Source organism: Oncorhynchus kisutch, unplaced genomic scaffold (genome assembly GCF_002021735.2).
Source record: "Oncorhynchus kisutch isolate 150728-3 unplaced genomic scaffold, Okis_V2 scaffold3880, whole genome shotgun sequence".
Taxonomy (NCBI): domain Eukaryota; kingdom Metazoa; phylum Chordata; class Actinopteri; order Salmoniformes; family Salmonidae; genus Oncorhynchus; species Oncorhynchus kisutch.
In genome coordinates, this window is record NW_022265825.1 from 199,047 (window position 1) to 215,666 (window position 16,620).

The 16,620-nt window shown below is 43.1% G+C and overlaps 1 protein-coding gene across 1 annotated transcript in view; it reads right to left on the reverse strand.

The window, feature by feature from the left end:
* Positions 1–16,620, reverse strand: part of LOC116372067 (histone deacetylase 9-B-like) — a 114,420-nt gene that overhangs the window by 38,766 nt on the left and 59,034 nt on the right. The window contains exons 4-6 of the mRNA XM_031821145.1: positions 6,012–6,247; positions 5,919–5,936; positions 686–703 (exon numbers count right to left, since the gene is read on the reverse strand). Coding sequence (XP_031677005.1) covers positions 686–703; positions 5,919–5,936; positions 6,012–6,247 — 272 coding nt within the window. The remainder of the gene's footprint in view (positions 1–685; positions 704–5,918; positions 5,937–6,011; positions 6,248–16,620) is intronic.

Consider the following 16,620-nt stretch of genomic DNA (forward strand, 5'->3'; position numbering starts at 1 on the left):
AGAGAGAGAGAGGAGAGAGAGAGATCAGAGAGAGAGAGGAGATACAGAGAGAGAGAGAGAGAGAGGGAGAGAAGAGAGAGAGAGATTACAGAGAGAGAGAGAGACAGAGAGAGAGATACAGAGAGAGAGAGGAGAGGAGAGGAGATGAGAGAGAGAGAGAGAGCGAGAGAGAAGAGAGAGACATAGAGAGACGGATAGACAGAGACAGGACACAGAGACAGAGACAGAGAGTGAGAGTGAGAGTGAGATTGAGAGTGAGAGTGAGAGTGAGAGTGAGAGTGAGAGTTAGAGTGAGAGTGAGAGTGAGAGAGAGAGAGGAGATACAGAGATCCAGTCAATCAGTCAGTCAGACAGTATGGACCCCAGCCATAGAGTAACAAACTATAGTGGTGAAGGTGCTGTGTAGTGTAGTCCTGGTAAACAGGGGGAAACCTGTACTGAAAATAACTAGATCATATTGAAGTATTTACAGTGCATTCGGAAAATATTCAGCCACCTTGACTTTTTCCACATTTTGTTACGTCACAGCCCTATTCTAAAATGGATTTGTTTTTTCCCCCTCATCAATCTACACACAATACCCCCTAATGACGAAGCCAAAACAGGTTTTTCAACCATTTTGGAAATGTATTAAAAATAAAAACAGGAAATATCACATTTCCATAAGTATCCAGACCCTTTACACAGTACTTTGTTGAAGCACCTTTGGCAACAATTACAGCATTGCGTCTTCTTGGTTATGACTCTACAAACACCTGTATTTTGGGAGTTTCTCTCATTCTTCTCTACAGATCCTCTCAAGCTCTGTCAGTTTGGATGGGGAGCGTCGCTGCACAGCTATTTTCAGGTCTCTCCAGAGATGTTCGATCGGGTTCAAGTTCAGGCTCTGGTTGGACCACTCAAGAACGTTAAAAGACTTTTCCCGAAGCCACTCCTGCGTTGTCTTGGCAGTGTGCTTAGGGTCAATGTCCTGTTGGAAGGTGGACCTTCACCCCAGTCTGAGGTCCTGAGCTCTATGGAGCAGGTTTTGATCTCTCTGTACTTTGCCCCGTTCATCTTTCCCTCAATCCTGACTAGTCTCCCAGTCCCTGCCACTGAAAAACATCCCCACAACATGATGCTGTCACCACCATGCTTCACCATAGGAATGGTGCCAGGTTTCCTCCAGACATGATGCTTGGAATTCAGGCCAAAGAGTTCAATCTTGGTTTCATCAGACCAGAGAATCTTGTTTCTCACACTCTGGGAATCGTTAAGGTGCCTTTTGGCAAACTCCAAGCGGACTGCCATGTGCCTTTTACTGAGGAGTGGCTTCCATCTGGCCACTCTACCATAAAGACCTGATTGGTGGAGTGCTGTAGAGATGGTTGTCCTTCTGGAAGATTCTCCCATCTCCACAGAGGAACTCTGGCGCTCTGTCAGAGTGACAATCGGGTTCTTGGTCTCCTCCCTCACCAAGGCCCCGATTGCTCAGTTTGGTCAAGCAGCCAGCTCTAGGATGAGTCTTGGTAGTTCCAAATAGCGCTGGGCGATATGACGATATATATTGTGCGACGATAGAAAACCGTCTATCGTTTCATATTATGCTCTATCGTTTATTTCGTCGCAAATCACACTCTTTTTTCATTTGGAAGGAAATTTGAAACAAACAAACATGGAGGAGAGTGAACATGACACAGAGACACAGAGACACAGAGCCACAGAGACACAGAGCACAGAGACACAGAGACACAGAGCCACAGAGCCACAGAGACACAGAGCCACAGAGCCACAGAGACACAGAGCACAGAGACACAGAGACACAGAGCCACAGAGCCACAGAGACACAGAGACACAGAGCCACAGAGCCACAGAGACACAGAGACACAGAGACACAGAGACACAGAGCACAGAGACACAGAGACACAGAGACACAGAGACACAGAGCCGTACCTAAAAGAGGGGCCTACTTCAGTCGCATGGACGTGGTTTGGGTATGAAAAGTCTGACATGGACCAGAAAACCGTCCTCTGCAAAATATGCTACAGGCCGGTCCTGACAACAGGCTCAAACACCACTAACCTCTTTTACCATCTTCGCAAGAATCATGTGAGACAGTACGAAGAGAGTCTACGGATGAGACCCAAGAAGAAGAAATAGGCATTTACATGTGGTCATTTTATATAGACTATTTATTCATTGAATTTACAGAAATTGTGCTATATCGGGATATGTATCATAATCGGGATATGAAACAACCTATATCGGGATATGAAACAACCTATATCGGGATATGTATCATAATCGGGATATGAAACGACCTATATCGGGATATGTATCATAATCGGGATATGAAACGACCTATATCGGGATATGAGATTTTGGCCATATCGCCCAGCCCTAGTTCCAAACTTCTTCCATTTAATTCCATTTAAGAATGATGGAGGCCACTGTGTTCTTGGGGACCTTCAATGCTGCAGACATTTTTTGGTATCCTGCTCCAGATCTGTGCCTCGACACAATCCTGTCTCGGAGCTCTGCGGACAATTCCTTTGACCTCATGGCTTGGTTTTTGTTCTGACATGCACTGTCAACTGCCTTTCCAAATCATGTCCAATCAATTGAAATGACCACAGGAAACACTAGCCAAGGCAGGTGAACTCCAATCAAGTTGTAGAAACACCTCAAGGATGATCAATGGAAACAGGATGCACCCGAGTCTCATAGCAAAAGATCTGCATACTTATGTAAATAAGCTAATAACCTGTTTTAGCTTTGTCATTATGGGGTATTGTGTGTAGATTGATGATAATTAATTTAATCCATTTTAGAATAAGGCTGTAATGTAAGAAAATGTGGAAAAAGGGAAGGGGTCTGAATACTTTCCGAATGCACTTGAAGCATTGTTTCCAGTGAGTATCTGTGACTGTTTTTCTCCTAGCGTAGCCTATACTTTAGCAACCTTGCATCAAAGATATAGTACCACACACACAAGAATTATGAACTACTATATATTCACTATTACAATACTATACTATTACTATAGTATACTATGCTACTATTACTTTACTATACTATATTATTGCTACTACTATAATATTACTATACTACATACTCATATTACTATACTATCACTATACAATTACTATACTATAATATTACTATTACTATACTGGTACTATGCTGCTACTATACTATTATAGTGCTGTAGTATACTATTACCACACTATATTATTACTATCCTATACTATGCTAATATTACTATACCAGTGGTAAATCAAATCAAATCAAATGTATTTATATAGCCCTTCGTACATCAGCTGATATCTCAAAGTGCTGTACAGAAACCCAGCCTAAACCCCAAACAGCAAGCAATGCAGGTGTAGAAGCACGGTGGCTAGGAAAAACTCCCTAGAAAGGCCAAAACCTAGGAAGAAACCTAGAGAGGAACCAGGCTATGTGGGGTGGCCAGTCCTCTTCTGGCTGTGCCGGGTGGAGATTATAACAGAACATGGCCAAGATGTTCAAATGTTCATAAATGACCAGCATGGTCGTATAATAATAAGGCAGAACAGTTGAAACTGGAGCAGCAGCACGGTCAGATGGACTGGGGACAGTCCTATATATATACCATATAGCATATATACGTCTCTATGGATTAAAATGACAATTTTTTTTACAGTACCAGTCCTTTTACAGACACCAGTCCTGTATATGCTATACCATCACTATAATACTACTATGCTTTTACCATTCTATTACTATGTCTATACCATACTATTACTATGTCTATACCATACTATTACTATGTCTATACCATACTATTACTATGTCTATACCATACTATTACTATGTCTATACCATACCTATTACTATGTCTATACCATACTATTACTATGTCTATACCATACTATTACTATGTCTATACCATACTATTACTATGTCTATACCATACTATTACTATGTCTATACCATACTATTACTATGTCTATACCATACTATTACTATGTCTATACCATACTATTACTATGTCTATACCATACTATTACTATGTCTATACCATACTATTACTATGTCTATACCATACTATTACTATGTCTATACCATACTATTACTATGTCTATACCATACTATTACTATGTCTATACCATACTATTACTATGTCCTATACCATACTATTACTATGTCTATACCATACTATTACTATGTCTATACCATACTATTACTATGTCTATACCATACTATTACTATGTCTATACCATACTATTACTATGCCTATACCATACTATTACTATGTCTATACCATACTATTACTATGTCTATACCATACTATTACTATGTCTATACCATACTATTACTATGTCTATACCATACTATTACTATGTCTATACCATACTATTACTATGTCTATACCATACTATTACTATGTCCTATTACCATACTATTACTATGTCTATACCATTACTATTACTATGTCTAATACCATACTATTACTATGTCTATACCATACTATTACTATGTCTATACCATATATTACTATGTCTATACCATACTATTACTATGTCTATACCATACTATTACTATGTCTATACCATACTATTACTATGTCTATACCATACTATTACTATGTCTATACCATACTATTACTATGTCTATACCATACTATTACTATGCCTATACCATACTATTACTATGTCTATACCATACTATTACTATGCCATACTAATATTATTACTGGACTATTACAATAGTATTACTACTCATGCTGTATTATTACTATACTATTACTTATTGTAATAGTATAGTAATGCTATATTATCCCTATACTATACTATTTCTATACTATACAATATTATTGCTATTACTATACAATTACTATACTATACCATGCTAATATTACTATTACTATACTATTACCATATTATACTATTACTTTTACTACAATATTACTACACCATACTATCACTATTGCAATAGTATTACTCTACTGCTGTATACTACTACCATACACATTACTATTACTATAATATTACCATATGATACTACTACTATTCTATTACTATACTATTTCTATACTATTACTATGCTATGCTAATATTGCTAAACTATTACTATACTATTTATATTCTCGTACTATACTATGCTAATATCACTATACTGCTACTATACAATTCTGTACTATTACGATACTATGCTAATATTACTATACTATATACTATTACTATACCATGCTAATATTATACTATAACTATAATACTATACTATAATATTACTATAATATTACTATACTATTTATATTCTCGTACTATACTATGCTAATATCACTATACTGCTACTATACAATTCTGTACTATTACGATACTATGCTAATATTACTATACTATTACTATACCATGCTAATATTACTATAATATTACTATACTATAATATTTACTAGACTACTATACTACTACTACGCTATTGCTATACATTTACTATACTAATTATATACTGTTACTATACTATTTATATACTATCACGATATTATTGCCATACGAGTTCTATATTATTTCTGTACTATTGCTATACTATACTATATTAGTACTACAGTAGTACAATACTATCCTGCTATTACTATGCTATACTCTATTATTACTATACTATTACTATATTTGGCTATATTATTACTATACTATACTTTTTCTATACTGTACTCTGACTATGCTATACTACTGTTTGTAAACTATTGTTCTGTTTAACTGTGAGGGATTCTGACTATGATTTACTCATGGTGTTGGGCCTGGTGTCAGGTTCTATACTATACTACTGTTGCTATGGTATACTGTAGTTGATGTTGTAGTCCTGACCTTGAGGTGCTCCTGGAGCTGGGCCTGGTGTGTCAGGTTCTATACTATACTACTGTTGCTATGGTATACTGTAGTTGATGTTGTAGTCCTGACCTTGAGGTGCTCCTGGAGCTGGGCCTGGTGTGTCAGGTTCTATACTATACTACTGTTGCTATGGTATACTGTAGTTGATGTTCTAGTCCTGACCTTGAGGTGCTCCTGGAGCTGGGCCTGGTGCTGGCGGGTCAGATTCTCATGCTGCTTCTGGAACTCGCTGATCAGCAGCTGTTTCTGGACCTGCTGCTGTTTCTGGATGAGGAGCAGCTCCTGCTGCAACTGACGCTCCCACATTCCCGGGTCTGAGCCAGGCCCCAGCATCCTCAGGTCTGTACGCAGGTCCAACGGAGACACGGGATCCAAAAGTACCTCTGGCTTAATGTCCACTGGGAGAGGGAGGGAGGGAATATGAACTATGAGCACAATATTTTCCTATATTATATTCATAAACATGCCTACATTAGTCTTAGTGAGTTCCCACTCTGCGTTACTTAACAGTCCTGTTGCAGAGAACAAACTGTACTTTGCATTACATGAGTCCCAATACAAAGTGCATGGTGTTTTCAGCAGAGGAAAGAGGAGAAGCTTTCGAAGGGAAAGACAGCTTATGGGCACAGAGCCAAAAGAAAAAAGAGAGAGAGGAACCAAAGACAGGAACTTCTCCCTGCCTCTGTCTCTCCTCCTCCCTGCATCTCCTCTCCTCCTCCCTGTGTCTCCTCTCCTCCTCCCTGCCTCCTCTCCTCCCTGCCTCTGTCTCTCCTCCCTGCGTCTCCTCTCCTCCTCCCTGCGTCTCCTATCCTCCTCCCTGCCTCCTCTCCTCCTCCCTGCGTCTCCTCTCCTCCTCCCTGCATCTCCTCTCCTCCTCCCTGCCTCCTCTCCTCCCTGTCTCCTCTCCTCCTCCCTGCATCTCCTCTCCTCCTCCCTGCCTCTGTCTCTCCTCCTCCCTGCGTCTCCTCTCCTCCTCCCTGCATCTCCTCTCCTCCTCCCTGCATCTCCTCTCCTCCTCCCTGCCTCTGTCTCTCCTCCTCCCTGCGTCTCCTCTCCTCCTCCCTGCGTCTCCTCTCCTCCTCCCTGCCTCTGTCTCTCCTCCTCCCTGCCTCTGTCTCTACTCCTCCCTGCCTCTGTCTCTCCTCCTCCCTGCATCTCCTCTCCTCCTCCCTGCATCTCCTCTCCTCCTCCCTGCCTCTGTCTCTCCTCCTCCCTGCATCTCCTCTCCTCCTCCCTGCGTCTCCTCTCCTCCTCCCTGCATCTCCTCTCCTCCTCCCTGCGTCTCCTCTCCTCCTCCCTGCATCTCCTCTCCTCCTCCCTGCATTTCCTCTCCTCCTCCCTGCATCTCCTCTCCTCCTCCCTGCGTCTCCTCTCCTCCTCCCTGCATCTCCTCCCCTCCTCCCTGCATCTCCTCTCCTCCTCCCTGCGTCTCCTCTCCTCCTCCCTGCCTCTGTCTCTCCTCCTCCCTGCGTCTCCTCTTCTCGTGTCATCCTCGAAAAGCCACAATTATATTACAGTTTCTATAAACAAACAGCAGATCACTTCCTGACACAAAGCCTTCAAGTCTTCACGGAGCCCACTTAGGGCAACAGCACAGAGACTCAATGGACCCTTGGCACGACATGTCTCAGTAGTTATTTCAAGTATTTACATGAAAATCCTGTCTGTTCACGGCTCCATAAATAAATAAATAAAGCATCAATTTAGGGGATGTGCTCCCTCTTGACTCCCTCCACTCTGCATCATCAACCAGAACACATCTCTGGTTTACAATTTAATGTTTGAAATATTAACCAAATAAAAATACAAATGTTTTGGTGTTCCTCTCTCTCTCTCTCTTGTCTCTCTCTCTTGTCTCTCTCTCTTGTCTCTCTCTCTTGTCTCTCTCTCTTGTCTCTTGTCTCTCTCTCTCTCTCTCTTGTCTCTCTCTCTTGTCTCTCTCTCTTGTCTCTTGTCTCTCTTGTCTCTGTCTCTCTCTCTTGTCTCTTGTCTCTGTCTCTTGTCTCTTGTCTCTCTCTCTTGTCTCTTGTCTCTCTCTCTTGTCTCTTGTCTCTGTCTCTCTCTCTTGTCTCTTTCTCTCTCTCTCTCTCTCTCTCTCTCTCTCTCTCGTCTCTCTCTCTCCTCTCTCTCTTCTCTCTCTCTCTCTCTCTCTCTCTCTCTCTCTCTCTCTCTCTCTCTCTCTCTCTCTCTCTCTCTCTCTCTCTCTCTCTTCAATTCAATTTAAGGGCATTATTGGCATGGGAAAAGCATATGTTAACATTGCCAAAGCAAGTGAATTAGATAATAAACCAAATTGAAATAAACAATACAAATGAACAGTACACATTACACTCCAAAGTTCCAAAAGAATAAAAACATTACAAATGTCATATTTCTCACTGAATCTGTACATAGTCAAAGTTTGGGTCAGTCACAGGTATTCTGCCACTGTGTACTCTCTGTTTAGGGCCAAATAGCATTCTAGTTTGTTCAGTTTTTTTGTGAATTCTTTCCAATATGTCAAGTAATTATCTTTTTGTTTCCTCATGGTTGTGTTGCTGTCCTGGTGCTCTGTGGGGTGTGTTTGTGTTTGTGAATAGAGCCCCAGGACCAGCTTGCTTAGGGGACTCTTCTCCAGGTTCATCTCTCTGTAGGTGATGGCTTTGCTATGGAAGGTTTGGGAATCTCTTCCTTTTAGGTGGTTGTGGAATTTAACAGCTCTTTTCAGGATTTTGATAATTAGTGTGTATCGGCCTAATTCTGCTCTGCATGCATTATTTGGTGTTTTACGTTGTACACAAAATATATTTTTGCAGAATTCTGCATGGAGAGTCTCAATTTGGTGTTTGTCCCATTTTGTGAATTTTTGGTTGGTGAACGGACCCCAGACCTCACAACCATAAAGGGCAATGGATTCTACAACTGATTCAAGTATTTTTTTGCTAGATCCTAATTGGTATGTCAAAATATTTTCTCTTTGCCCCAGACGAGAGGATGGTTAAACCCAGGTTACTGTATCTCTCCTCCTCTCATTTACACCATAGAGGACAAGGCTAGTCCATCTCTCTGCCCCAGAGGAGAGGATGGTTAAACCCAGGTTATTGTGTCTCTCCTCCTCTCATTTACACCATAGAGGACAAGGCTAGTCCATCTCTCTGCCCCAGAGGAGAGGATGGTTAAACCCAGGTTACTGTATCTCTCCTCCTCTCATTTACACCATAGAGGACAAGGCTAGTCCATCTCTCTGCCCCAGAGGAGAGGATGGTTAAACCCAGGTTACTGTGTCTCTCCTCCTCTCATTTACACCATAGAGGACAAGGCTAGTCCATCTCTCTGCCCCAGAGGAGAGGATGGTTAAACCCAGGTTACTGTATCTCTCCTCCTCTCATTTACACCATAGAGGACAAGGCTAGTCCATCTCTCTGCCCCAGAGGAGAGGATGGTTAAACCCAGGTTACTGTATCTCTCCTCCTCTCATTTACACCATAGAGGACAAGGCTAGTCCATCTCTCTGCCCCAGAGGAGAGGATGGTTAAACCCAGGTTACTGTATCTCTCCTCCTCTCATTTACACCATAGAGGACAAGGCTAGTCCATCTCTCTGCCCCAGAGGAGAGGATGGTTAAACCCAGGTTACTGTGTCACTGTATCTCTCCTCCTGTCATATGAGCTTAAGGAGAACAACAAGCCTTTTGTTTTAAAGCAACCCATGTCTCATAATACCAGATAGTAACTACTGTTCTCTGGTGACAGGACATTTTGTTCACTGCTACGTTTAGCTTTTTTCCAACTCTTGGAGAATATTCTAGTTCTATTCTTGTCATGGCATTAGTCACATTGTGAGAAGAGTACACACTGTACAGGCCTTATACATGTCTCTTCCATTTTTAGCCTGAAAGAAAATATTCAAACCTACTTAAAATGCCAAAGGCTGAGGGGAGATTTATCGGGGGCATTCACTGCCGTAATCTTCTCAAGGGTCACATTTAGGAGAACAAATACAGGCAGTGTTTCAGGCAGCACCTGTTGTGAGAATCCTGACAGCGTTCACTGTACCTGTTCACACTATGGGAATCGGTGGCCACTAGAAGGCTGCATCCCAAATGACACCCTATTCCCCATATAGGGTTCTGGTCAAAAGTAGTGCACTATATATGGAATAGGGTGCCATTTGGGACGCAGACTAAGCGTTCCTCACTCGTGCTGCACATGTAAAACACATAAAATGTCAAACCCAAGTTGGTCAGAGTTGAGCCCTACCAGAAAAGGTCCCCATTAGCCCAGTTGTCCGTTAACAACATACCTTCCCTGTTATAGTGTTCACTGATAATGTGAAACATATTGTCTTTGCTCCGCTTGGTGGTGGCGGTGCAACCAGTTTTTCATTACACCATCCAACCAACCCCTCTGTGTGGTACAGCGGGCGGCGCTGTCGTTATAAATGATTATAAATAGAAACATTAAAGCAAGTGCCGCAATCCTGGGCTCTGACAACCCCACACCCTTTCCACCACCACTACCACCCTAACTGGCTGCCATGGTAACGTTTGCAGGCGGCGGCAGGCAACATAATAATGTCTCTCCTTCCTGCAGAACAGATATTGAATCTTGTTGCGTGTTGTCTCCTTGTCCCATCCTTCCTATCCTAGCTACAGTTGCTGTGTGACACTGGGGCTGGGGTAGGTAAACTACCATCATCCTATTTAGACTGTTATCGCTATGTAAGAGTTGATACATTGGGAGAAAAAATAAATAAATATGTACACACATCATGCCACAAACACATATCTGAAAAAATAATAATAATGATTGCATTGTAACCTGTACCTTGTCTTGAGAAAGACTACATGAATGGAATCAAAGATGCAAGCACCATATTTCCTTATCCTCCCAGTTTGTGTTTTGTTTACTTGATGCTAGGGGTTTTCTCATTTCTTTGTCACATTCAGAGAGTGAAGAGAGCAAAGGGGACTCCCCCAAGACTGTACTTCATCTCTCTGTCTCTCTCTCTCTCTCTCTCCCTCCCTCCCTCTCTCTCTCTCTCTCTCTCTCTCTCTCTCTCTCTCTCTCTCTCTCTCTCTCTCTCTCTCTCTCCCTCCCTCCCCTCCCTCCCTCCCTCCCTCCCTCCCTCCCTCTCTCTCTCTCTCTCTCTCTCTCTCTCCCTCCCTCCGTCTCTCCCCCTCCCTCCCTCCCTCCCTCCCTCCCTCCCTCTGTGTTCTAAAAACAGCTAATTTTAAATAACAGAGGAACTCCTGTCAAAGAGCAGCCCAGCACCTTTAGCACACAGCCTTCCTCTAGTGACAGGGAATATTCATCTTAGTGGTAAGTACTTGACAAAATACTATCTTGTAGCAGCACCGGAGGTGTTCCAAGCGCAGTGGTGAACCTTTGAACCAATGAAAGGGCTGCGTACGGCAGTGAGTCAGACAGACAGCAAGGACCTTGGCGGTACGGCGCTGCTGCTTCTCTAATGGTATTAAATATAGCCAGAGAAACACCTGCTGGCTGGCTGAGGGAGAACCCAGCACTGTGATGTCTTATTCATTTCATATTTAATTCCCTACCCTCACTGTGACGGGTATTAAGACGCTCCACTTTGATCTGGAGAATCCAGCTGAGGCTCCATCAGAATCATACAGCACAGCTCTGTGACTCCATCAGAATCATACAGCACAGCTCTGGGACTCCATCAGAATCATACAGCACAGCTCTGTGACTCCATCAGAATCATACAGCATAGCTCTGTGACTCCATCAGAATCATACAACACAGCTCTGGGACTCCATCAGAATCATACAGCACAGCTCTGTGACTCCATCAGAATCATACAGCACAGCTCTGGGACTCCATCAGAATCATACAGCACAGCTCTGGGACTCCATCAGAATCATACAGCACAGCTCTGGGACTCCATCAGAATCATACAGCACAGCTCTGGGACTCCATCAGAATCATACAGCACAGCTCTGGGACTCCATCAGAATCATACAGCACAGCTCTGGGACTCCATCAGAATCATACAGCACAGCTCTGGGACTCCATCAGAATCATACAGCACAGCTCTGGGACTCCATCAGAATCATACAGCACAGCTCTGGGACTCCATCAGAATCATACAGCACAGCTCTGGGACTCCATCAGAATCATACAGCACAGCTCTGGGACTCCATCAGAATCATACAGCATAGCTCTGGGACTCCATCAGAATCATACAGCACAGCTCTGGGACTCCATCAGAATCATACAGCACAGCTCTGTGACTCCATCAGAATCATACAGCATAGCTCTGTGACTCCATCAGAATCATACAGCACAGCTCTGGGACTCCATCAGAATCATACAGCACAGCTCTGTGACTCATCAGAATTATACAGCACAGCTCTGTGACTCCATCAGAATCATACAACACAGCTCTGGGACTCCATCAGAATCATACAGCACAGCTCTGTGACACCATCAGAATTATACAGCACAGCTCTGGGACTCCATCAGAATCATACAGCACAGCTCTGTGACTCCATCAGAATCATACAACACAGCTCTGGGACTCCATCAGAATCATACAGCACAGCTCTGTGACACCATCAGAATTATACAGCACAGAATGACTCCAGCAGAATCATAGAGCACAACACAGCGATGTGACTCCTCCCCTTACAGAAAGGAAATGTTGCTTTACAGGTTTTCACATTATTACATTAACTTCACATAAGATCACAAGTGATCACATGAAAACATGTGTTTTTGCAACACTTCACGTGTTCACAAGTGAAATTCATGTGTGTTTTTTCGAAAGGGTCCAAGCTCTAAGAGGTGGGGAAAAAGGACACCTTTGACCTTATTTCCTATTTAGTGCACTACTTTTGACCAGAGCCATATCGACCCTGTTCAAAAGTAGGGCACTATAAATACAGTTGAAGTCGGAAGTTTACATACACTTAGGTTGGAGTCATTAAAACTTGTTTTTCAACTTCTCCACAAATTTCAGACTATGGTTTGCAACTACACATGGGGACAAAGATTGCACTTTTTGGAGAAATGTCCTCTGGTCTGATGAAACAAATATAGAACTGTTTGGACATAATGACCATCGTTATGTTTGGAGGAAAAAAGGGGAGACTTGCAAGCAGAAGAACACCATCCCAACCGTGAAGCACGGGGGTGGCAGCATCATGTTGTGGGGGTGCTTTACTGCAGGAGGGACTGGTGAACTTCACAAAATAGATGACATCATGACGTAGGAAAATTAGGTGGATATATTGAAGCAACATCTCAAGACATCAGTCAGGAAGTTAAAGCTTGTTCGCAAATGGGTCCTCCAAATGGACAATGACCCCAAGCATACTTCCAAAGTTGTGGCAAAATGGCTCAAGGACAACCAAGTCAAGGTATTGGAGTGGCCATCACAAAGCCCTGACCTCAATCCCATAGAACATTTGTGGGCAGAACTGAACAAGCGTGTGCGAGCAAGAAGGCCTACAAACCTGACTCAGTTACACCAGCTCTGTCAGGAGGAATGGGCTAAAATTCATTCAACTTATTGTGGGAAGCTCGTGGAAGGCTACCCGAAACATTTGACCCAAGTTAAACAATTTAAAGGCAATGCTACCGAATACTAATTGTATTAGTGTATGTAAACTTCTGACCCACTGGGAATGTGATGAAAGAAATAAAAGCTGCAATAAATCATTCTATCTACTATTATTCTGACATTTCACATTCTTAAAATAAAGTGTTGATCCTAACTGACCTAAGACAGGGACTTTCTACTAGGATTAAATGTCAGGAATTATGAAAAACTGCGTTTAAATGTATTTGGCTAAGGTGTATGTAAACTTCCGACTTCAACTGTGCATAGGGAATAGGGAATGAGGATGCAAGGTTTACTCTCCACTGCAGATTCTTCCATTTAAACAATGGTAGTTGTTCCAGAAAGGTAAGTGACCCCAGCCACCTTCAGACTTTAAGTAACGTCCATTTAGAAAGTTAACATGACCAAAGGTACAGTTACATTGTAAGATGCAACATTTTAAGTCGGCGGAAAAACTATTTTATAAGTTGAAATATTTTTTTCAAACTAGACCTTTACACTTCTTATCAACATGGGGCGGCAGTGTAGCCTAGTGGTTAGAGCATTGGACTAGTAACCGAAAGGTTGCAAGTTCAAATCCCCGAGCTGACAAGGTACAAAATCTGTCGTTCTGCCCTTGAACAGGCAGTTAACCCACTGTTCCTAGGCCGTCATTGAAAATAAGAATTTGTTCTTAACTGACTTGCCTGGTTAAATAAAGGTTAAAAAAAAAAAAAAAAAAAACCATAAGCCATCTGTTGTTCAGGTCAAGTGCAGACTGTATAGAGACACAGCACCCTGTTAAACAGAACACATAGTAAAGAAGGCAGATCATTGCCTGAGATATTATCATCATGTCTGTTTTGAATTAACCAGCATCATACACCGACATTAAAATAGACCAATGTCTATCTGGTTATATCTGTGGCTGCCTACGGCTAAGTTTAGGATTCAGAAATGACTATGTCAAATGTTATATGTGAAACTGAAATCTGCTGTTGATGCACTGCAAATACCAGGAGGAGAACACGGAAGCAGCAGTAACGACGGCTAAATATAACAGATTTTCTGAGCTGCCTGGGTCTTAATATAGACAATGTGTGAAAGACTGTCACGGATGTCAGGCTGTCTGCTTAATTTAACACAGAGTTTTGTTTTTAAGCTAAACGCCCTGAAGGAACACTGAATCAACCTCTTTGGCTTTTTGAAGAAGATACAATAAACTGTTACTACTAGATATTAATTCACCTGCAGTTTTCCTTGAGCGAAAGAAGTGATGGGGCCTCCTCATTGGTGGAGAGGTGTCACTAAGCGCCAACGGCAGGGACTGGCGGGTAAAGGAGATTTATGAATGACAGGTCCAATTTGTTTTTAGCACCAGGGAGAGACAAGCAGCACCCTGCCCCATGCCCTCCGAGGGCCCTGCCAACAGGGGATAGGGTGACTCATAACCAGTGGCTGCAGTCCCACTGCACTAGCCTCCTCTCTGACACCCCGGGCCAACACTACCACCATACAGCTCCGTGACCGCCTGTCCCCAACGTGTTTATTTCTATAACAGATCTGTCTCTCGTTAGCCCCCATGGCGGTTAGAGTGACGATCACAGCCTTCATTTGAGACGTTGGCATGGCAATGGCAGGTGGTTGCTTCCCATTTGGCACCCTATTTCCTATATAGTGCACTACTTTTGACCAGAGCCCATAGGGAATAGGGTGCCATGTGGGACACAGTCCGTGTCTGTTTTTACCTTGAGGAGTCACACTGGCAGGCTTCACCCACCACACAGCAGAGAGAGAGAGAGAATAGAGACAAGTCGTCTGGACTGGTGAGAGTGTTACATGTTGTGACGTCTGTGATGTGAGATATGTGTTCTTGGATCTCTTCCCATCATCTATTTGTCTAATAATAATAATAATAATAATGATAATAGGCTAGAAGACAGTGCCCATGTTAGATCCTACTGCTACATACCATAGGTGGTGTCCTGCTTCATTTGCAGTCAATGGATAGTCTATAGGGCCAGTTTCCCAGACACAGAAGAAGCCTTGTCCTGGACTAAAAAGCATGCTTATTGGAGACTCATCATTGAATCACAGGGCGGCACACAATTGACCCAGCGTCGTCCGGGTCAGGTGAGGGTTTGGCCGAGGCCGTTATTGTAAAACAGGAAATTGTTCTTAACTGTTAAATAAAGGTTCAATAAAAACATTAGATAAAAAAGTGACAGACTCTATATGACCAAAGGTATGTGGACACCTGCTCGCCAGACATCTCATTCCAAAATCATGGTCATTAATATGGAGATGGTCCTCCCCTTTGCTTCTATAACAGCCTCCACTCTTCTGGGAAGGCGTTCTACTAGATGTTGGAACATTGCTGCGGAAACTTGCTTCCATTCAGCCACAAGAGCATTAGTGAGGTCGGGCGCTGATGTTGGGCGATTAAGCTTGGCTCACAGTCAACGTTCCAATTCATCCCAAAGGTGTTGGATGTGGCTGAAGTCAGGGCTCTGTGCAGACCTGTAAAGTTCTCCCACACTGGAACAGGAAAGGACCTTTCCCAAACTGTTGCCACAAAGTTCTCCCACACTGGAACAGGAAAGGACCTTCCCCAAACTGTTGCCACAAAGTTCTCCCACACTGGAACAGGAAAGGCAATTCCCCAAACTGTTGCCACAAAGTTCTCCCACACTGAAACAGGAAAGGGCCTTCCACAAACTGTTGCCACAAAGTTCTCCCACACTGAAACAGGAAAGGGCCTTCCCCAAACTGTTGCCACAAAGTTCTCCCACACTGGAACAGGAAAGGGCCTTCCCCAAACTGTTGCCACAAAGTTCTCCCACACTGGAACAGGAAAGGGCCTTCCCCAAACTGTTGCCACAAAGTTCTCCCACACTGGAACAGGAAAGGGCCTTCCCCAAACTGTTGCCACAAAGTTCTCCCACACTGGAACAGGAAAGGGCCTTCACCAAACTGTTGCCACAAAGTTCTCCCACACTGGAACAGGAAAGGGCCTTCCCCAAACTGTTGCCACAAAGTTTTCCCTTCACTGGAACAGGAAAGGGCCTTCCCCAAACTGTTGCCACAAAGTTTTCCCTACACTGGAACAGGAAAGGGCCTTCCCCAAACTGTTGCCACAAAGTTTTCCCTTCACTGAAACTAAGGGGCCAAGCCCAAACCATGAAATATCAGCCTCAGACCACAATTCTTCCTCCTCCAAACT